General features: G+C 48.5%; 1 protein-coding gene across 2 annotated transcripts; it reads right to left on the bottom strand.

Moving 5' to 3' along the window:
- Positions 1-302: 302 nt before the first annotated feature.
- IL17D (interleukin 17D) lies at positions 303-21,244 on the bottom strand. 2 transcript variants are annotated; one of them, XM_059144380.1, is made up of 3 exons: positions 19,824-21,244; positions 18,753-19,048; positions 303-1,061 (listed from the first exon to the last, which is right to left on the bottom strand). In XM_059144380.1, the coding sequence occupies exons 1-3, from the start codon at positions 19,836-19,838 to the stop codon at positions 743-745; spliced, it is 630 nt and encodes a 209-aa protein (XP_059000363.1). In that variant the 5' UTR covers positions 19,839-21,244; the 3' UTR covers positions 303-742. The 2 variants fall into 2 exon arrangements, with proteins under 2 accessions (XP_059000363.1, XP_059000362.1); XM_059144379.1 differs by lacking the exon at positions 19,824-21,244 and adding an exon at positions 19,410-19,533.
- Between the last annotated feature and the right edge of the window lie 303 nt (positions 21,245-21,547).

Raw genomic sequence — 21,547 nt, forward strand, 5'->3', positions numbered from 1 at the left:
TATCTGAGGATTCCAGTTGTGCTTTTAAAAAACCTTGCCAGAGGAGGAAGGGAGAACAGAATGGTTATAAAATACTTATATGTCAAGTAAAAAATTTTTAATATATGCAAAATTCCTAATATAAAAATAGTTTCTGCGTCATTGAAAACATTGAACAACAAAAAAAGTAGGTATATATGCTACTTAAAAAAAAAAAAAAGATTTCTTTTAGAAGCACCCATCTACCCATCTATCTGTAGAGGCTGGCACCTCTTCTGAGAGCGTCCTAAAAGCATGGCACTGTGGCGGGGGCGGGGGGGGGGGCGGGGGGGGGAGGGTCTGAGCACTGAGGACCACGGAGGGAGGGCCACAGAGGGAGGACCACAGAGGGAGAGCCACGGAGGGAGGACTACGTAGAGAGGACTACGGAGGGAGGGCCTCGGAGAGAGGAACACGGAGAGAGGACTAAGGAGGGAGGGCCCCGAAGCCACTTGGCCACACACCAGGCTCCGGCTACATGCGGAAGGCCCTGGTGCTACGCTCCCGACCTGCGGCCGTGTACCCGGTAACTTGCCGGCAGCCTTCACCAGCCCCATGCCTTTGCCTAGAAGAAAACCAGGTGATGCTGTGTGAGAGCAAGCCGTCAAGCAGTCGGTCGGAAGCCCTCTGCCGTTGGGCCGTGTTTCATTTACTGCTCTCCGTCGAGTCCGCTCGGGGGAGGCGGCTGAAGCAGCCCGCGCTCCAGGAGAGGGGCAGCAGCGCCTCAGGGCCGGCCTGGCTTGTCGCTGGGGCTGAGCAGGAGCTTGGCGCCCTGCTTGTCCATGCTGGAGTTGATGCTGTCCGCTTCCTTCTCCTGCTCGGGGACGCACGTGCAGCCCACCGGCACGGTGACGTACTCCTCGGCGTACACCGAGCGGCCGCCCGCGCACGCCGCGGTGCGCCGCAGGACGACAGTGGGCACGTACACCGGCGCGCTCCGGAATCGCAGGTCCTCCTCGCCGAACAGCCCGGTCAGGCAGCCCCTGCACAAGCAGTAGGCCTCGGGCAGGTACTTCGGGTACCTGGCAGGGTCGTAGGAAATTCTGCGGGGAAGAGAGCACAGCTTTAGTTCACGCTTTGCGGCAAGAGGAACGCACTGCGCGCTGAGAGAGGGCGGCCAACAAGGACTTCCACTTCTGGGTTCAGAAGGTGTTGAGACCATTGATTAATGGAGCAGGAAGAAAGGTGGGGCCGGACAGGTCATCCCGCAGTTAGCGTCCACGCAAGATCCCAATCTTAGACGCACCATGTGACTGCTGCATGTTAAATGCTGAAGACAGTTTATAACTGTCAGTACATTCCCTAAAAATGCTCTCAGAGTCTGTGCTAATATACACAGAAAAGTAAAATGTATCTATTCACGTTAATGACCGAAATTCGTTGGCAAAGTGAAGAGATGTACAATGAAGCAGGCTCAGAGCCTGGAGTTAGAGCCTGGCGGAGGCGGCTGTAATCTGGAGCAGCCTGTAAGCGAGCCACATGCACACTGATAGGCGGCCACAGGGCCACCAGAATGTGAGACGCCCTCCCTGCTTCCCAAGGAAACAACAGCCCTCAGCCCCAAAGCCCTAAGATCCCAGATCTGCCTCCCCTTCAGACACTAGGCTCTGTAGCCCCAGGGTACCACCCACATCCTTCCCCAGGAAGGTGCCACCTCTGCAAGAAGCTAGCTGGCCCAGGTGCCAGACGGTGCAGGCACCAGCCACATGGCCTCTAACACAGCTATCAGCAAAGGCAGCTGCAAGACACCTGTCCAGAAGGTCACAAGGAGGGCCCTGTGTCTGTCAGGGTCTGTGTGCCCTCCTCTGTGAAGGGGCCAAAGCCATGCTGGGGAGGGCAAGCTGGCCAGCCTGGGACATTTGAGAAACTAATGCTGGTTTAAATGTAATCACTTCCACCCTCCTCCAAGGCTATTTTCTGGTCAGATGCCAAGAACCAATGTCAACACCTACAAAACAGCCCACTGCCATAACGCCAAGGGAATCTAGGGCTTTCACTGGGCCGGATGGCTCCTTGGGAGGGGAAAAAAAAAGCACATTCTGGCAGGATTCTGCCCTCTGCCACCATCCCCTGCAATGAGCCAAGAGGTCAAAGCTGTGTTTGGTCACTAATGGAGATCCAGGGCTCTTCTGTAATGTCCCCTTGTACAGGGAAGGATGATCCCCATTCCTCATGGGACTGCCATTTCCCATGGCAATGGGAATTCTCATTTCCACGAATCTCCCCCACTTAAAACGTGTGCAATCCTCTTACAAATGTTTCTCTTGCTTCTGGAACTGAGTCTTAGGGACCCTAAACTCTCAGAGCCAGAAGTCAGGACTTCTGGCCTCTCAAGCAACACACACACACTTGTAGACCCACAATGTGCCAAGTCCAAGAAGGCCCCAAAATTGCTGTGCCAATGAGAGCTTATGAAATAAATTTTTTTTTTAAAGATTTTTATTTATTTATTTATTTGACAGACAGAGATCACAAGTAGGCAGAGAGGCAGGCAGAGAGAGAGGAGGAAGCAGAGAGCCCAATGCGGGACTCAATCCGAGGACCCCGAGATCATGACCTGAGCCGAAGGCAGCGGCTCAACCCACTGAGCCACCCAGGCGCCCCATGAAATAAATTCTTAAAAATAAGACATTCCTAGAGGTCTTTACAGCCAAGAACTTGAGATGTATATGGTTTCTCATCCAGGTTTCTGGACAGCAGAGTGTGGCTCCATGGAGAGGAACAGCGGCCCAGGCTGGCCTTCACCCTCTACGGCTTGCACAAGTTTTATATCCTTCTGCAGAAAACCCCTCTTGACTGGTTTTCTTAATGACTAAAGTTCATTCACAAAGTTAAGAAATTTCCAGTTAAGAAGCATGCTCAGACCATCCAGTTAATGGGGCAATGGGGGGTAGGAGGCTTTGGAAAGGTAAGGGACAGGTCAGCGAGCAGTGGGGTGTCCCAACAACAGAGCTGAGGATTTCTTGCAGAGAGGAGCTGAAAGGTGGACAGACCAGCGGTGCTTACTGGGGCCAACTGGGGGCATCTCAGGGGTAGGAAGCAGAAGCCTGAATGAACTTCAAGCATGGGAGGGACAGGGTTGTTACACTGATTGGCCAAGAGACTTCTCTACTGAGAGCTCATGTCAGAGGAAGTGTTAACTCTCAATGGCAGGGTGAGGGTGGGCGGTTCCAGGTATGTAGGGAAAGTACATGGGTCTCTTTTTCTGTTTGGATCCAACATCTTTAGACATTAGTAGACGGAAGCATGATTGGGTGGGAAAGAGTCTAGAAATTGTTATTTTCACACAGCACCAAATTTACTCACTGCCAACTACATGCCAGGGACCATGCCCCCTTCAGCCCGGAGCTGGGGGGCCCACCCAGGCACAGCGGTGGGGGAGCTGGGTAACACCTGCTGCACGCAGAAAGGCCAGTGAGGCCGGGAGCCAACAGTTAAACTAGAGGACCCAGCCCAGCCTGCCACTTGAGCATTCTAAAGCCAAGAGGGACATCTGCAGTACTTGGCCACTGTCTGAATGTGGGGGATAAGGTCAGAGGAAAAGTCAGCAGTGATTCCACAGCTTCCTGTTGGGGTGACCAGAAAAATGGGAGTAGCAACAGGGGGAGGGGGAGCTAGGAGGCCTCAGGCCTGGCCATGCCTACTGGTGGTTGAACGCTGAGGCACAGATATCTTCACCTCCCTTCTCACTGTTATAAGGCAAAGGCAGAGTCAAGGGTGAAGGCTATGAAATCTGTTGTGTGCAAACAGGAAGAGGGAGGGGTGGGGACTGTCTACACAATGTAAGTCATCTCTGAAGCCAAAACATTGAAATTTATACTGATTTTGTCTATTCATCTTTCCCTCCAACAGAAACACAAAAATAGTGGTTGAAAAAATATTTTTTAAGCGTCTCATTACCACTTTTTCCTCAGATCTGCCATGAGGAGCTTTTGGAACAAATGAGCTCTATCCTTGCAAGGGCTGACAAAGTTGACCACCCTTACCATTCCAACTTTTTCAACCTCCTCTGTAAAGACTTGTTCTTATCCCTCATCTGAGGTATGCAGAGGCACAGCACTGGGAGGACAAGTCAGGACAAATCCAAACTCCTTGTTTTGCCTTCAGAGGCCTCTGCAGCATGGTCCCTACTCCATTCCTTTCCAGCATTGCCTCAAGGTCTCCTCCTTCACACATCCTAGCCTACAGTCATCCCAAAGAGGAATGCCCCTTGCATGTGCTACAGCTCAACTTTTACTCAAGATGCCCTCCCCCCAAAACCAATATTAAATCTTGCCATATTTTAAGGTCCAATTCAAATCATTATGAGTTTTCAAATTTCCTTAGTCAAATTCATTCTCTTTCTCCCCCAAGTCCTCACAACACTTGGTGCCTGTGAAACAAAGCTACACTTTTCTATGTTTTCCCCTGGGAGGGAAGATTCGAGGCTGTACTCTTGCTCATCCTTTCCCTAACATGAGAGAAAGAGTTTGGGAGATGGTGAGCTGCTGATGGGGAGTCTGGACTGCAGAGCTCCCTGTCCTTCATACCCTTAGGTCCATATAAGGCCCTAACTTAAAGTTTGATGAAAAAGGAATTTATACTATCTCTGGTCACCTTCAATATTTATTCAGCAACATCTGAGTGTAAGTGTGATGTTTCAGCCAATGAGGATAGAGATGAAACACAGATCTACTAACCAAGGACTCACCATTTCTGGGGATAAACACTTAGAGAGTTCATCCAGCTGTGGCAGCTGGGAAGGCTTCCTAGCAAAGGTGGTTCCTGGGTGGATTCATCCAGATGAGGACGGGAGAAAGGGCAGTTAGGATAGAGGGCAGAGCCTAGAGCCCAGGGATCATGTCAGTATTAGGGAACTGCGGAACAGGAAGGGAAGTATGAGATGATGCAGGGGTAATCTGTGGAGGCTGGGTCATTTAGGGGCCTTAAATTCATAGGGAGGAATTTGGATTGGACCGTGAAGGCAAAGGGGAGGATGTTAAAAAGGGAAGTGACCCAATCAGATGGAATTTTAGATAGATCTTCCAGCCTACACAGTAGAATATGGTCTGGAGCCCAAGAGAGAGGTACTGGCTGAAGGTAGAGATTTTTTTTTTTTAAGATTATTTATTTATTTGACAGAGAGACGATACAACGAGAGAGGGAGCATGAGCAGGGGGAGTGGGAGAGGAAGAAGCAGGCTTCCCACAGAGCCGGAAGCCTGATGCAGGGCTTGATCCCAGGACCCTGGAATCATGACCAGAGCCAAAGGCAGATGCTTAATGACTGAGCCACCCAGGCACCCCAAAGGTGGAGACTTTTAAATTATTAGCATATAAGGAGGCCTGGGTGGCTCAGTTGGTTGGACGACTGCTTTCGGCTCAGGTCATGATCCCGGAGTTCGGGGATCGAGTCCCGCATCGGGCTCCCAGCTCCACGGGGAGTCTGTTTCTCCCTCTGACCTTCTCCTCGCTCATGCTCTCTCTCACCTCCTCTCTCTCAAATAAATAAATAAAATCTTTAAAAAAAAATTATTAGCATATAGATGGTAGTTAAATAAGATAATTCAGGGAAGTATAGGGAGAGACACAAAATGAAAGACAGGGAAAAGCAAGGGGAGGGGCAGCGGGAAAGGGGTAGACAGAGAATCTTAAGCAGACTCCCCACAGAGTGTGGAGTCCGATGTGGGGCTCCATCCCACAACCCCAAGATCATGACCAGAGCTGAAATAAAAAGTCAGATGCGTAACCAAATGAGCCACCCAGGCTTCTGGGAAAAACAATTTTTAAGGGAGAATATGTCTTACTGTGGAGATTGACAGAATCAGGAGTGGCAATCCCTGAGCTAAGGAGGGTGACGCTAAAGAGGGGCTGACCAAAAATTGGAACTGAGGGGGCCAGTTTACTGGAACTGGAGGGATGGAGGAACATGTTAAATGGCACTATGAGGATATGACCAACAGCATACAGAATGCTGGAAATTCAGCACATGTTTATTCCAAGGGAGAAAGGGAGGGAGGGAACCCCAAAGAACACTGAGGAGACTGACATGGATACAGGGGACATGGGGCACCGCTAGCTGCTTTACATCCACTGTTTCTGTGCAGTTGTGAATCGAGCAACTTTTTACTTGTAAGTGTCTCCGTTTGGATGAAAACTTATGATTGCTTAAAAAAAAAAAAAAAAATCAGGGGCCCCTGGGTGGCTCTGTGGTTAAAGCCTCTGCCTTCGGCTCAGGTCATGATCCCAGGGTCCTGGGATCGAGCCCCGCATCGGGCTCTCTGCTCAGCAGGGAGCCTGCTTCCTCCTCTCTCTCTGCCTGCCTCTCTGCCTGCTTGTGATCTCTGTCAAATAAATAAATATCTTTAAAAAAAAATTAAACCCAAACTAAGGAACTTTCCAAAAAACAACTGAAGGTACTCTTTAAAAGTGTCACAGTCTCAAAAGACAAAGAACGAAAAACTGCCGCAGACTGAAGGCCGCTAACGGGTCTAACCACCAGAGGCTGCGTGTGAGCCCGGGTGAAGTGCTGGGGCAGACAAGGGACTTAGTGGACTGGCTCTGAGTAAGGACTCTGGATTCTAGGATTGTTATCAAGCATTTTCTGATCTTGATAATTCTACTGAGTTTTGATGCTGCCGTTTAGGGAATCTGGGTAAAGGGTACACAGAAATTCTTTGTACTAATTTCATAAAGGTTTTTGTTAGTTTGAAACTATTTCAAAATGTAGACTTAAATAATATAATAGAAAAAAAAGAGAAAAAATTTTAAGGTTCTAAAAAACCACTAATAAGGTAATTAGGGAACTATGAACCTGACTGAATATTTGAAGATATTTGGGAAGTATGAACTTCCAGGTGTGTTAATGGTATTGTGTGGTTTTATTTAACAGAGTCCTTATCTTTTAGAGATGCACACCAGATACAAGAGTGTACACAGACATACATACACAAACAGTGCTAAATGCTTGCGAAGTTACAAAGTGCCCTGGGAATTGGCCAACTGGAAAGTTAGTCGTGATCATTACTTTTGCAGATTTTCCAGCTCTCACGGTGGCCACTGGGCAAGGGTATGGCCCCTCCATGAACATTCATGCCAGACCATCAGGACAAAGTAACGCAAAGTATACACAAGCCACTGCGAACACGTGGGTGCCTGGAGGCTACGGCCCCAGGAAAGTCTGAGGCAGGTTTAGAAAAGGAGTGCTGAGCAACCTACACCCAGGCAGGAAAGCAGCAACCACATGGGTAGGAAACTTCCAGCAGGTCACCGTAGCTGGAATGACATGAGTGCAAGCTCATGCGTACAGGGGGCAGAGATTTAGTAAGACGTGTAGGAAGTGGACAGGATCTTTGAAGACCAGCGCAAAAAGTCTGGATTTTATCTTCCAGATCACGGGAAGCCATGTGAGGATGGTAAGCATGTAGAAACCCGATCAGTGGACGTTTAGAAAGACCATTTTGATAGTGGCGTAGACCCAACTACAGGCCAAAATCGGGGCTGGGGCAGGAAGGTCAGGCACAGCCTCTTCACACTCAGTTTCCTCCAATGCTAGTGTGACCTGGGGGCATCCAAGATCCCTTTCAATTCCAAGTAGTTGGGATTTATCTTTATCTATGCACTCCTGTATGCAGGTAACAATCTGTGTAACAATCCTCATACCATCTGTTAATGATAGGCAGAATGAACAGTCACTTAGATGCTGTGATCATCAGAAGGCTCATCATCTGACTAAAAATATCTACTCCACCCCTACCAGTCGGCCCCCCAGGACTGAAATTTCCACTGGCACAGTGACACTTCTGGGCTAAGGCATTATGACAAAGAGACATCTGCCTATCCCCACTTCTGCCCGGTACATGGAACATAATAACAAGGCATATGCATTGGTGGGTTTCAAATTGTGGCTTATGATCAAGAGGTTTCTCTTAAAATAGAAATGTGCTACCAAGGGGAGGGGTGCAGATACAATGCAAATCACATCCTAATACCCAGTATGGTGGGTATCAATCCTAGCAGGTACCATGGAAGAGAGAGAGCACAAAGACGGACATTCTGAAGGACACTAGCTGGGGGGAGGTGGGGAAGAGATCAGGAAGAAAGGTCTAGAAGCTTTGGAGACACAAAGTTAAAGCCTGTCACCCCAACCTCCTGGCTTAAGAGTCTGAGGAAATTATCAGCCTGGAGTGTTTTCTAGTTAAAGAAAGCTACCACGAAAACAAGACATCAAGAAACTCCAACACAGATCCTTTTCTCTTACCAAACATGGAAATGCAATTGAGTAAGAATCCTGCACGGCTGTCTTGCCTCCTTGTGAGCAATAATTCTTTTGTCTTTACATTTTCTGCATGCTACACTGTGGAAGCTTGGCACCGGAACATACTTGAAACAAATCAGGTTTTCCCCTCTGATGGGATCCAAAAGTGTCCCTGGGGCCACGTGTGAAGCCTGGCTTGAGTGAGTGACAGCTGGCCCAGCTTAATCCAAGAACAAAGGACAAGTCCTCCAGGGATGATTAGAGGTGATGGAAACTGAGCTTGGAGAGGAATGTGAGTGACAGCAGAGACAGAAAAGAGCACTGCCCCTGGGACCTTGAACTTGGTAGGAAACAATTCGAAGCTGTTCCCCAAAGACTGCCACCTGGAGAACAATGCGTACATTCCGGCAGACAGAACCGCAGCCACCCGATGTGCTCTCCATCCCATGCCCAAGTATAGCTTGGTATTTACTGGCACAAACTCACCAGCATGGCTCACCTTCCCACTTTGCAAAACATACAATTATTTTGATCTCAAGACAGCAGAGGCTAAGTATGATTGTTTCACAGCCATTCCAAGATCCCAAACTAATGGAACAAAGTTGGGGAAAATGCCTTCTCTGGTTCAGATTGGAGACCCACAAGGACTGAAATGGTCTAAGTGGAAACAAAATTGTCTCAAAATTGTCTTGCCAGATCTTAAGGTCAATGTGTTCAACTCATTGTCAATTACTTTTTTAAAAAGGGCAGGATGAAAAAAAGGGGGGGGCCAGGATGGAGTCATAAGCCTAAAATTTCAGTCCTATTTAGTTACCAATATCATTGCCTCTGCCTGGTTCTTTGCTGCAGAGAGGATGAAGCTGATGACTAGGCTACTTCCTCCAGCTTCCTGATGGCAGGACTGTTAATGTGGTATTTTTTAATCCATGTTTTTTGTTTACAAAGGACAGCTGTCATCTACTGAGTTTCTGAGATTCCCTAAATTAATCTATAAAGTACAGTTCTAAACAAAATCCCAGTAGAGTTTTTGTAGAACTTGGCAAGCTGATCCTAAAATTCATAGAAAGAGAAAAAGTCCAAGAATACACAAGATAATTTTGCAAAGGAAAGAGGGGGACTCACTTTACCAGAGATTAAGATCTTCTGAAACCATGGTAATACATGGCAGTCCTCTGGGGAAACTGAGGAGAACCAATTTCCCTTCCCAAGAGCTAAGATTCCTCTGCAGAATACCTGTCTTTTTGCCCAGCAGGTGGGCAATAACAAAAGGCAGAAACAAGATTTCCAAACTGTGGTTTTCCGACCACATGCATAAGAACCACAGTAGGAGTTAAAAGCAGAGATTCTCACCCTTGACCCCCTGAGTCAGGATTTCTGCATACCAGCCAGCTGTGCATGTGACTTGTCTTGCTCACTTGAAGTGGGGAGTCACTGACGGTCAGCAGGAGCCTGTTCCACAGCACAGCCAGCAGTTTCTTCAAAAGGTAGCCACATATATATTGACTGCAGTTGATAGCAAGTAATTAAATGATTGCATTTTCCCCAATACACCCAATTTTCATGATCCTACCAGTGTAGCACTCCCTACACTGAGAAATCTAGCTAATGCAGAAGGTCAGTGTTAACCAAACAAGCAACTGGCATTGTAGAGAGGATGGTGTGCGGATCTCAACTGTGCTTCACTGGAGGCCCACAAAGGAGCTTTCAAAACTAGTGATAACTATTCCCCCCACCCCAGAGATTCAGAATTCATGGTTCTGGCATGGGGCCAAGGTATTGGGATTTTTTTAAAGCTCCCCAGATTATTCCAACATGCGACCCTGGTAGAGGCTGGTAAGTCTCCAGATATGAGAGATAATGAGTCACTGAGATGGGGGTTTGTATAACCTTCCAATTTCTTTTTCCCTTTGGAACCAGCCCTGAAGCTAGGTGGTTATGAGACTATCGGGGAAAGAATGGTGCATGACGAGGCTGAGAGCTGCTATGAGAGGGCTCTGTTTGTAGGCCAGGGAGTAGCCAGGGTCATAAGGACCACAGTTTCCCTCTGCTGTAAAGCTGCGGCCAGCAGCTCCAACGGTTCCACCCTCTCTCTATTCCCTAAGGCCTGAGAGAGCCAAGATCTTCAATACATGCTGCCAAGGAGCTCTGAAAAAAGTTCTTCTGGCCCCTGCAAGAAAACAGCAGTTGTGCATTTCTCCTGAAAGAGGACATGGAAAAATCAGCCTGGGAGAGCAAAGTCTGAGCTGGCACTGATGCCCTGGAGTCAGAGCCCCAGTGGATTTCACCTGGCCCTCTTCACTGGCCAAGGAGAGCTAGGGGTCAGCCCTACCTCCCTGTGGGGACTGAAGTTGACTTTGGTATGATCCTGAACTTGGCATCAAGGTCAGTCCTGAAGCTGAGCCAGTGAGGCAGGCTCCAGAACTGACCAGGCTCTCCTGCCAACCAGGCTGGCTCTGGACTATTGGGAACCTGGAAGGACTCACAGCTTGTCCGTCCTTTCCCTTTCCTGAGAAGGAAACTGAGGCACTGATAAGGCGAGGGGCTTGTCCAAAGTCTTTCAGCTCACCTGGCTTCGTCCCATCCGCTGCCCCACCCACAAAGCCCCGCCACGGTTGGGGTATTCAGCTGGTAGCCAGATGCTTCGTAAGTGCTAAATCTACAAGCAGGAAATCCACTGATGCCATGTAAAATCTGTTTTCTGGAAGATCAGGGAAGATGAGAGAGACTCATGGCTTGGAAAAGAATTTGGAAGATAATTTGGAAAAAAAGCTTTCCCAGAGGGAAAGAGAGAATGAGAAATTAGAATGAGGGCCAGAATTTCTCAAAGGGTTTTATTCTTTTGCCATGGCAAATGCCACACATTCACTGCAGCTGGGAAATATCTCTTCAAAGGAAAAACATAGCTCATGCCCACGGGGTGGCTTAACTATCTTTCCAGGGGAAGCTGCAGAATTTGGGTTCAAAGCCATCTTTGATGTGTCCGTCCTTGAGGCAGCCGGGTGAAGCACCTCCGTGCATTAAGGGTGGAGCCCACCTTGATCTGAAATGAACCAGCTGCAGCCTTACAGTGTTCAGGAGGAATAATTTATACCAAAACATTAGCCTAGGCTATTTAATTCTGGAAGAGTCCTTAGCAGATTATTTTCTCTTTGACCTCATTACTTTAGTGAGCAATGTACTCATTACCATCCTTCAAAATCTTCATGTGCCATTTCTGGAAGACAGGCACCATAAGGAATTTCACTTCGTGGTATGTGTGTTCCTTCCAGGACTTGGCCCAATTCTTCTGTTGGTATCAAGAGTACAAACATTCTATTCAGGTGAGGACATTTGGAAGAGGTGACGATGGATGAAACATTATCATTATCCCTGGTTGCTCTAACAATGCCAAAGTAAAACCCAGGCAGTTGAAGAAAATAACTATCAAAGCAAAATGAACATATCTGTTTTCAGAAAGAGAGACTTTAATCCCATGACAATGCTCTTATTTTTACTCTGTGAAACAATGATATGTGCAGTAGAGCCCGTTATACTGAGCAGCTCAGAGAAAAAAATCCACACAGTACTTCGGCCAATTAAACGTCACTTATCCATAAAAAGTTTTCCAGGGTTGGGGCAAGGGGAGGGGCGGTGCTCTGCTGGTTAAGTGGTTAAAGGGCTGCCTTTGGCTCTGGTCATGATCCCAAGGTCCTGGGATCTAGCACGACCTCCCCCACCCTCCCCACAGTCAGGCTCCCTGCTCAGTGGGGAGTCTACTTCTCCCTTTCCCACTGCATTCCACCCCACCCCCACCCCCCACCCCCGCTGCCCCCGTGCTCTCCCTCTAATAAATAAATAAAATCTTAAAAAAGTATTTTGGGGTGAGGTGTATCAACATTTCATAAACAAGCTGCCTTGAACCATGAGTGTCTCCTTTTCTAGGACAATGGGTTTGGTTAGCAGTGCCCTCACCCTCCCTGCAAGCTGTAACTGGAGACTTCCCCAGCGGGCAATCGGATACTACTTCTGCTCTGTCCGCCCTCCCCTGTCCCTTTCCCCAGCCCTTCCTTTCTTGAACAGAGAGGTACCACAGTGAGCGGGCACAGAAAGGGCACAGCACCTGCGCTGCTTCACCATATACAGATATTCCTTGAAGGCACGCACATTCCTAGTTTGTTCTTAAGCCGTTTGCAAAAGCTGTAGATTTGAATCAGGGACCGAGGAAAAAGTGCACTTGCTAAGGAGAATTATAAACAGGAAAGGACGCTTCTCCGTTCCAAAGATCACAGGGCCCGGCCTCCCCAGGAGGAAGCCAGGCAGGTCCGCCACGGCGGCGGCCGGGGAGAAGGCGGGTTGCCGCGGTGCTGCCCCCTGTCGGCCACAGTGGACGCAGCGACCCCATTGAGGCCCCCTCCCTGGAGCAGTAGGATGCAGTCCTACAAGGCTTTGGGGTAAGGGAACCACTGTGCTTAATGCTGGGACACAAACATGCAAGTGCGTCAGGGGAAAGGGGGAAAGGGGGCATTTAAAAGGAAATATTTTTAAAGGGGGCTCAGTGCAGCAGAGAGAACTTCAACATTGTACTAACTCCTCTCACTATCTCTGGTTAATGTTATATTCCCTTCACAATTTTACAAATGACATGATGAGGGGAAAGTGATGTGATCGTTGCCCTGAGAATGTGCGAGGAAAGCGGCAGGTCTGTGTTCTGAGCACTGCCCTGGCTCGGGCAGTATGTGGGGAGTGGACGCAGCTGTTTCTGCAGTGGTGAAAGGGAATAGGTGATGGACAGTCCCAGGGGAAACAGGATGTTTGGGTTAGCTGAACTGAAAGGTTAGAAGAGGGTGAAGCACAAATACCCTTTTTATTTCAACCTTTCCTGACGAAAACCTTTCTAAAGTGCAGTGTTGCTAAATATCCAATGATAGATTTATCATGAAGAACATGAAGTTCATCCCTGTAAATGGGCATCACTGGTCTGGCCCAGGGGACGGTGGTGACCTTGCCTGACTCACACATGAGCTGGAAGCCATTGCTGTTGCTGTGCCCCTCTTCCCCAAAAAAGTCACCTGTTGAAAGTTCTGGTAATAGGGAGTGGTGCCAATTTGGGTTCTGCATGGGAAAAAAATCAGCCTATCCGATCTGGTGATTGTACTATTGGACTCTCCTCCAGCCTGTCCCCCTGCTGAGACAGCTCCTCCTCCCCCAAGGCTCCTCTGCCCTGGGAGGATTTGCCCAGCTGTGGGTGGTCTCACCCCTCTTCCAACTCCCTGCTGGCAGCTGCCTTTATTTTTAAGTCCCTCACCCTCCCCATGCCCTTTCCTCTTTCTTCTCTCTTCTTCTCTGTTCTGTTACTTCTTCTTTCCATTTATTTCCCTTGCTGTGTTTGCTACCCTTGAAGTTGTTTATTGCAAAATACATTTAGGTATAGTCTCTTAAATTCACAGGAGGAAAGAGTTATATGGAAAAGTAGCAAAACCTAAAATTAAATTGTTGTGCATTGATCATAACCCAGAGAAAAGTTATCTTTAGACCATGACCCCAAATTGAGAAATATAAACAATTTAAAAATCAGAGTATTGGTAGGTGTTTATCTTTGGGGTTTCAACATCAATGAGTGATGTGTACCTTTAAACCTTAATGAACCTCAGCGTTCTTACAATGTATTTCTTACTATGTCAGTTTGGCTTAAAAAAGTTAATGTGCAATTACATTGATTTTATTCTTGGCATTTTGTTTCTAAAGCTAAAGAGAAACAAACATGATGCCACAAAGTAAATGAGAAAATATTTTTATATTCTGGAAGTTGAATGCTGCTTTTCTACTAGCACATTGGTCAGGAGCATGGGCCAGATGGAATTAAAGATCCAGGATGAGGTCCTGGCTCTACCATTTAATGCCTAAACTCTTGGCCCAATACCTTCATGTCTCCAGGCCAAGTTCCCCACCCATAGCAGCTTAGCTGTGGGGGCACAAGCGGCCCCAAAAAGTACAGTGTCTCTCCTGTCAGCCAGAACAAACAATTCTCTTCAGACCAATGCTCAGGGAAAATCAAGGCTGTAGTTACCTGTTAAGTTTTGTTTCTTCACTCTCTGCTTTTTCCTCATGGTTGGTGAATTTCCCTTTCTGCTCTCAATTTAAAAAGGAAGATGTTTTTGAAATCAGTAATACATGCACATAGTAGAAAATTCAAAAGATATGAAGGAGAAAAAGTAAGTCTACTTCCTCCTCCATCCCCAGCCTTCCAGTTCCCTTCCTGACAGGCACCATGATAACCATGTTCTAAAGCTGCCCTTAAGTGTGTGGGGGTGGTGTGTGTGTGTTTGCGTGTGTGTGTACGTTTAAAAATAACATATGTATGTGTTATATAATAGCTTCTCTTTAACATGCAAATAAAGCTATTACATAGCTTCTCTCTAACATATGACACTGTACTGCAACTTGCCGTGTTGCCCTCTATGTTGGTGATGGACTGGTCTCATTAGGCAGGTTTACAGCTGCCCCATATCTCTTTCTGGCTGTTTTATGACATTTTATTGACCTAGTTGCCTATTGGTGGGTGTTGGGATGGTTTCCAATGCCCTATTACGACCACGGACACGCTTGTACATACATCATTTGCTACACAGACAGGTGTGGCTGGTGGAGTAAACCGGTACCTAGAGCTGCTGGGTCAAAGAGCAAGTATATTTAAAATGTGAATGGCTAATGCCTGGTTGTGTGGTTTCATACCCCCTGCTGTAATGAGACTGCCTTTTTCCTCACCCCTTTGCCAACAGAGCCAGGTTTCTCAGCCCTGTTTTAATATGCATTTCACTTTAGGTTGCCTGAGTTTCACATAACTGACTCCTTTACCAGGAACTACTCATGATCTTTGTTCCACCCTATATTACATCTTTTTCTTTCTTTCTTTCTTTTTTTTTTTTTTTTTTAAGATTTTACTTATTTATTTGACAGACAGAGATCACAAGTAGGCAGGGAGGCAGGCAGAGAGAGAGGAAGGGACGTAGGCTCCCGGCTGAGCAGAGAGCCTGATGCGGGACTCGATGCTAGGACCCTGGGATCATGACCTGAGCTGAAGGCAGAGGCTTTAACCCACTGAGCCAACCAGGTGCCCTTCTAATTTTATTTTATTGTTTATTTTACCAAGAAGAAATGGCATATAACTGTGTAGGTGAATGTATCAGTCTTGTCTTTTATGGCTTTGGGGGAGTCTGTAAGCTACTAAATTGGCCTCTCCACTCCAAGACTGTAAATATAATTAATTGTGTTTTTTATGGGTTTGTGATTTTATTCTTACATTTAAATCTTTCAGTCATTTGTTATTTATTTGTATATAGAAGTGAGATACAATCATGTTTTTCCAGTTAGTTACTCAGTTGTCCCAACACCATTTTGAATGATCCATCTCCCCCTTAAAAGTATGAAAAGTCACCTTATAATCCAATTTCTATTTTAAATCCTATCTTATCCACCTAAGTCATCCTTTCCTTGCCTTCCTGTATTTCTTACTGGCAGTCTGTTTCCCCATCCTTCTTCCTTTGGTGTTCTGACTCGTTTTAGACTTAACATACTACTTCTAATTCTATACTTAGAGTTGCAGAGGCGAGCGTACTCTTCCCCCCAGGCTACACAGGTCCCACAGTGAAACCACTAAGAAACCAGTCCTGTCCTTCTACACACTGCTTTAGAAGAGGTTTTGAGCTTCTATGAGAAATTTTTTTTTTTCCAGTCTTCCAGTGACTCAGGAGCATTGAGAAGTGATCAGAGGTCAGGAGAGAAGAGAGGCCATCTCCTGGTGGGAGAAGGCAGGGCTTGCTTTAGCACCCAGCAGTTTGGAGTCCTGGCCCAGTTCCCATTCCTAAAAGACTGTCCTTCGTTCAGAGAGTGTAAGCCTCCATTGGCTCACAGGGGAGTAATGTCATCGGTATTTCTAAATAATAAGAAAACTAATGCAGATGATACCATCATCAGCCACCTGATACAGATATAGCTCCTGCTGCCAGGCTCCATACAGCACAACCTGGGCAGCTTAGACCCGGACTGCTCTATGCTGTGTGTTGTTCTTTTCCATGACCTACCTTAGCCACTCCCTCCTCCCTGCTGCTCTTAGAACTTTCCCAGGAGACACAGGTAAGGTAGTAAAGGCAACTCAACTTAACTTACTATGCAGAATTCTAGGGCTGACACCTCCTGATCTGTACTTCAGTCCCAATCTTTCTTCTGAGACCACATTTCCAAGTCAAGTTGGATATTCATATCTGTGTTCCTCTTAGGCACGTAAAACTAAACTCAACAGGTCTACTACTGAATTTACTTTCACCCAAAAAACTCTCCTCATTCATTTTCTCTGTTTTGCTTAAATACCATCAACAACGCAAGCCAGAAACACAAGAGATGCCCAAGGGTCTTGAAAGGTCACTGCTGTGTGTTACTCTTCTGCCTTTCAGACCACAGCCTAGCCTGGGAGACATCTATTTGCCAGGAGAGCTTAGAATTCATTAAAAATTCTCACTTTGCAACTTCTGCCTGGAGAAGACAAGCTCTTGTTTTGGGAGATCTTCCAAGCTTCTTTAATACTATTTAGCATATCAAGGGTGTAATATGAGGTTGGAGGAAAAAGGATAATATAAAAGCCCATCCTTTGGACTGTGGATATGATGGGAAGAAAGAGGAAAAACAAGAGAATGAAGGCATCAAAAGGAATGCTTCAATATGTGTGTCCTGAGGGCATCAGACGAATGAAGAGTCAATTAGGGCAGGAGGGAGTTCTGGGCCTGACTTCCATGGTGGGAGGGAGCTCAGCCACAAGTGAGCCTGATCCTCAGCAGAGCGGCCAGGAAGAGGGGAGGCCCCTGACTAGCAGGTGGGGGCTTGGAGAAGCCTGGATTGGCTTCAGACAAAATCATTATATTCTGCATATCTTAATAGCAGATATGCACTTAAAGGCTTAAAGACACTTAAAGCCTCAAGCCATTACATGTTTTACACTCTCCCTCTCCCTCACTCCCACATACAATCATCATGCACCAAATCTTGTCACTTTAACTTCTTTAAGTAATACCTTTCAAGCTGACCCTAGTCTCACTTTTTCCACTGCCGCACTGCCTCAGTCCAGACCCTAACTACCTTTTGCCGGAAGTACTATACTGTGTCCTGTGTCTCCCCTCAGATCCATCCCTCATCAGGGGTGCCTTACCAAAACACAAAGTAGTCACATGACTTCCTTCATCAAAAAACATCCTACAGGATACATATCAAACTTGTAGCATTGCTTTTTAATTAACACATAATGTATTATTTGTTTCAGGGGTACATGTCTGTGATTCATCGGTCTTACACAATTCACAACACTCACCATAGCACGTACCCTCCCCGATGTCCATCACCCAACCACCCCATCTCCCCCCCCCCCAGCATTGCTTTTAAGGCCAAATCTAGTTTCTGCTTCCCTCTGCAGCCTCCTCTCTTGCCACTCCCAGCCACACAGAAACACACATGCGCTTGCCATTCTTCCATCTCTTCCCTCTCGTCATAAGCACTCCCTGTGAACCACACTTGTCCTTGCTTTTTCACTGAGGGCTTTTCCAGGTCTGTGGCAATGTGAAGGCTCCCTCCTTGTACAGAGAACTTTGAGTCCTTGAGGACGGTGGTACTCAACAGTTAACAGCAGGGAAGGGGACAGTCATAAATGTGTGCTGGGGACATTCCTGCCACACTATACCCTACCCAAGCCCTAGAACACCCCAGCCTCACTACTTTGTATGTTATTCCTTTCTTCTGAGATGACCTCTTTACCAGGCCAATCTCCGAGTTATGCCCATTCTCCAAAACACATTTCAAATGCCATTTTGATCCCCCTCACCACTTCACACTATCACACTCTTAAGCTTTCCTGTCAAATAGTGTTCTGCCTTGTTTCTTTCCCAATTATCTCCACTTCTCCCTTAGACTATAAACTCAGATGAAGGGCTTCTTAAGGTTTAATGCTCAACAGTGTCTGGACCACCGCCACAGGCACTCAGAAAATGTCTGCAGACTGCCACACTAGAACTTCACAGGTCTCCTGTACAAAATTCTAATGACGGATCACTCGGGTTGGTCCCTTGCGGAATCTACTGAACTATATACCTGGCAAATAGGTACTCAAGAAACATCTGCTCCGTATTCACTAGTGAAAGGGTAAATAACGGGATGCAGGTTTCCCTCCAGCGAGAGGTGATGAGACCTTTGCGGGAATTATTTATTCCCAGCCCAGTCTCTGCACTTGGTCCGCCCGCCTCCCTACCTGCCCTGCCTCGCTACATCTGCCCATCCCCGTCCCTCTCCGCGACCCACCTAGCCACTCCCGACCGCCCCGCCCTGCCCCGCCGCACCTGCCCTGGCCACTCGCGCCCAGCCTGCCCCGCCCGGCCCCGCCCTCCTCACCACCCACCTCACTTTCGCAGGCGCCACCCGCCGCATCCCACCTGCCTCGCCCAGCCCCGCCCTGGCCGCCCCACCACGGCCCCGCGGCTCACCTGTAGGCCCACGGCGACACGCTGCGCAGGTTGGTGGGCGGCCGGAAGCGCCGGTCGCCCGGCCTGCCCCCTGCCGGGCAGCTCGCGTTACGCGCTTGCTCGCGCGGCCCCAGCTGCAGCGTGTGGTGGAAGGCGCCGAGCACGCCCGCCGCCAGCCGCCCGTACAGCTGCTCCAGGAGCTCCTCGGGCCGGTCGGCGCAGCCCCGTGGCCGCGCCGGGCGTCTGTTCGCCCTCAGGGCACCTGCGGCCCGGCCAGGCCCCAAAGCCAGCAGGACGCCGACCACCAGCATCCAGACCTGCAAGACAGGCCGCGCTCAGCGTCCGCCCGCGGCGGAGGAGCCCGCGCCCGCCCGCGCCCGGCCCGCCGCGGTCTGGGAGCCGGTGGGCGCCCCCCGTCGCGCAGCGGACCGTGAGGCGGGCCCGGAGGATGGGTGCTGACCAAACGGGCCCCCGAGCGCCGCCCCCGCCCGCCCGCCGCCCTCGGGGGCCCCGGGACCCTGCCCTGCGCCGGCCCGCGCGGCCCGGGCCGCCGCCGCCGCCGCCGCCCCGAGCCGGGGGCCGCGGGGGAGACGGCTGCGGGGTGCGCGTGTGCGTGTGCCTGCCGGGCTGCTGCGCCCTGGGCTGCGAGTGCCTGTGACGGCCGTCCGCGCCACTTACCCCCGCACGCGCCATCCCCCCGCGGCGGCGACCTCGACGCTCCGCTTGCAGCGCCCGGCCGGTCAGCGACGGAGCCTGCCGAGCCGGCGCCCGCGCTTGAGACGCCGGAGCCCGCCGCCCTCAGACTCACGCCCCCACACCCTCGTCATCCGCCCGCCTCCCTCCCGCGGGGGGCTGCGCGGCCGAGGAGGGGCCCGCGCGGGGTCTCGGCGTGGACAGCCCTGGGTGCCGGCCGTCTTAGCACCGGACTTGGCTTGAGTGAGTTCCCTCGGGCGTTTCCTACTCTGCGTCCGCGGGCGCGCACCGACGAGCCGGGGCCACGAGGTCGTTGCCCGGGTTCTCAGGAACAAGCCGGGGCTGCACCCTGTCCTTCTGGGACTGGAGCACATTTGCCCCCTGATGAAATGCACTCACCAGTAACCCCGGCATCCCCCCGGTTGTCAGGAGAGACCCGCACCACCTGAGGGCTGGCCAGCCGCGTTGATTCGCGCCGGACGAAAGTGGCGCCTCCCGAGGCCCGGGGAAGAGCGAGCTTGGAACTGCGTGCTGCGCGGCAGACGGGGAGGACGAGCGAAGGTGCTGCGGCCCGGCCCTGGCGCGGGCCTGTCTGGCTGAAGAAGGCCTGGAAGGATCTGGGCAGATCTGCAGATCTCCAGAGTTCAAAAGTGGGGCCAGCTTTGCGAAGTTAGGGGAGACAGATTCTGGCTCAGGGCAAAAAGATTCTTCTAGTATTTAAAGCTCTCCGAGAATAGAACAGACCATCCGATCCGGAAAAAGCTAAAACCTAGAAGATTCTGTTCTTTAGGACGACTTCCTCTTCTGAGACTCCATAGTTCAAAGAAATAAATTTATTAGAGATTAAAACATTTCTTTTTAACAGGGTGAGAGGAGGTCGTTTCTCCTTTCCCCTCAACACTCACGAAACGAACCTTCTGTGCCTCTTCTAGCAACTCTAAAATCGAAGTACTAAAATCCCCCAACTTGCATTTTTACGTCTGTGAGTGGGCATCACTTGATCTATTACAGTGTTGGATAATTCCTACTCCATGATATCTGTAAGTGCAAGCAGTCTTGTAAAATAATATTCTGTGAATAAATTTAAAAATATATTTAAATGAAGGGACTCTATTATACTTCAAGAACACAAGAAAACGTGCTCATTTGTTCTACAAATTAATGCTTTTTAGATGGCAGGCTAATGAATATGGCCATTTTACAGCAGTCATTCTTTGAAAATGAAAATGAAAGACTGATACCTTGAAAGTGTAGAAAATAGGTAATTTATGCTTCCCTGAATGGTTTGAAGCTTTGATATTTGACTGCCTTGGTTGTCTACAAGGTATTGGTCTCCTTGATTAAATGACATTTCAGTTGTGCTGTGTAGAAAAAGCAACACTTTTACATGCCTTGAACATTATGTAACTGAAGAATTTCAGAATTACTGCTAAAAATCCACTGAAATCTCCAATTTAAGCAATTTACAGCTCTTGGTGAGTAAACGTTTGTTTTGAGGTTATAAAACACTTCTTTTCTGACTAGTAGATAAATTGTTCATGTTCTTTGTTATCTTTCTGGTAAAATGGGAATAAAGATCAGTATTCTAAATACTGCTTATTTTGTATTTGATAAAAAGTGTGGGAGTCCTTTAGGAGAATGAGACTGTCATCACAATAGTTTTCCTAGGAATACTCAGTATGTCTCATTACAATATCCTTTCATATGCAAGGGGACACAACTTAATTGTGCCAGGCTGTTAATTCTGTATGTTTTTCAACAAAATACCTGTTGTTGTCTGGTAGCAATTTCTCTCTTCTTTCTTGATTGGAAATACAAAGTATTTCTCTTCTTTCTTGGTTGGAAATAGAAAGTATTTCCTTCCCAACAGTTTCACCTGAAAATGCTTACCTATTTGATAGAACATAAAATTCATCTTTGTGAGTCTAGACAGAGTTGAGAAAATTTCTCAGAAACAGGTGCAAAGGAATGCCTGGGTGGCTCAGTCAGTTAAGCTTTTGCCTTTGGCTCAGATCATGATCTCAGGATCCTGGGATCCAGTCCCATATCAAGCTCTTTGTTCAGTGGGGAGCCTGCTTCTCCGTCTGCCTGCTGCTTCCCCTGCTTTGTGCTCTCTCTCTCTC

Source organism: Mustela lutreola, chromosome 13 (genome assembly GCF_030435805.1).
Source record: "Mustela lutreola isolate mMusLut2 chromosome 13, mMusLut2.pri, whole genome shotgun sequence".
Lineage (NCBI taxonomy): Eukaryota > Metazoa > Chordata > Mammalia > Carnivora > Mustelidae > Mustela > Mustela lutreola.

Coding starts and splice junctions, on each gene's coding strand:
- IL17D (XM_059144380.1), bottom strand. Junction 1,062..18,752: donor GTGTCGCCGTGGGCCTACAG/GTGAGCCGCGGG, acceptor TCTTCCCCGCAG/AATTTCCTACGACCCTGCCA.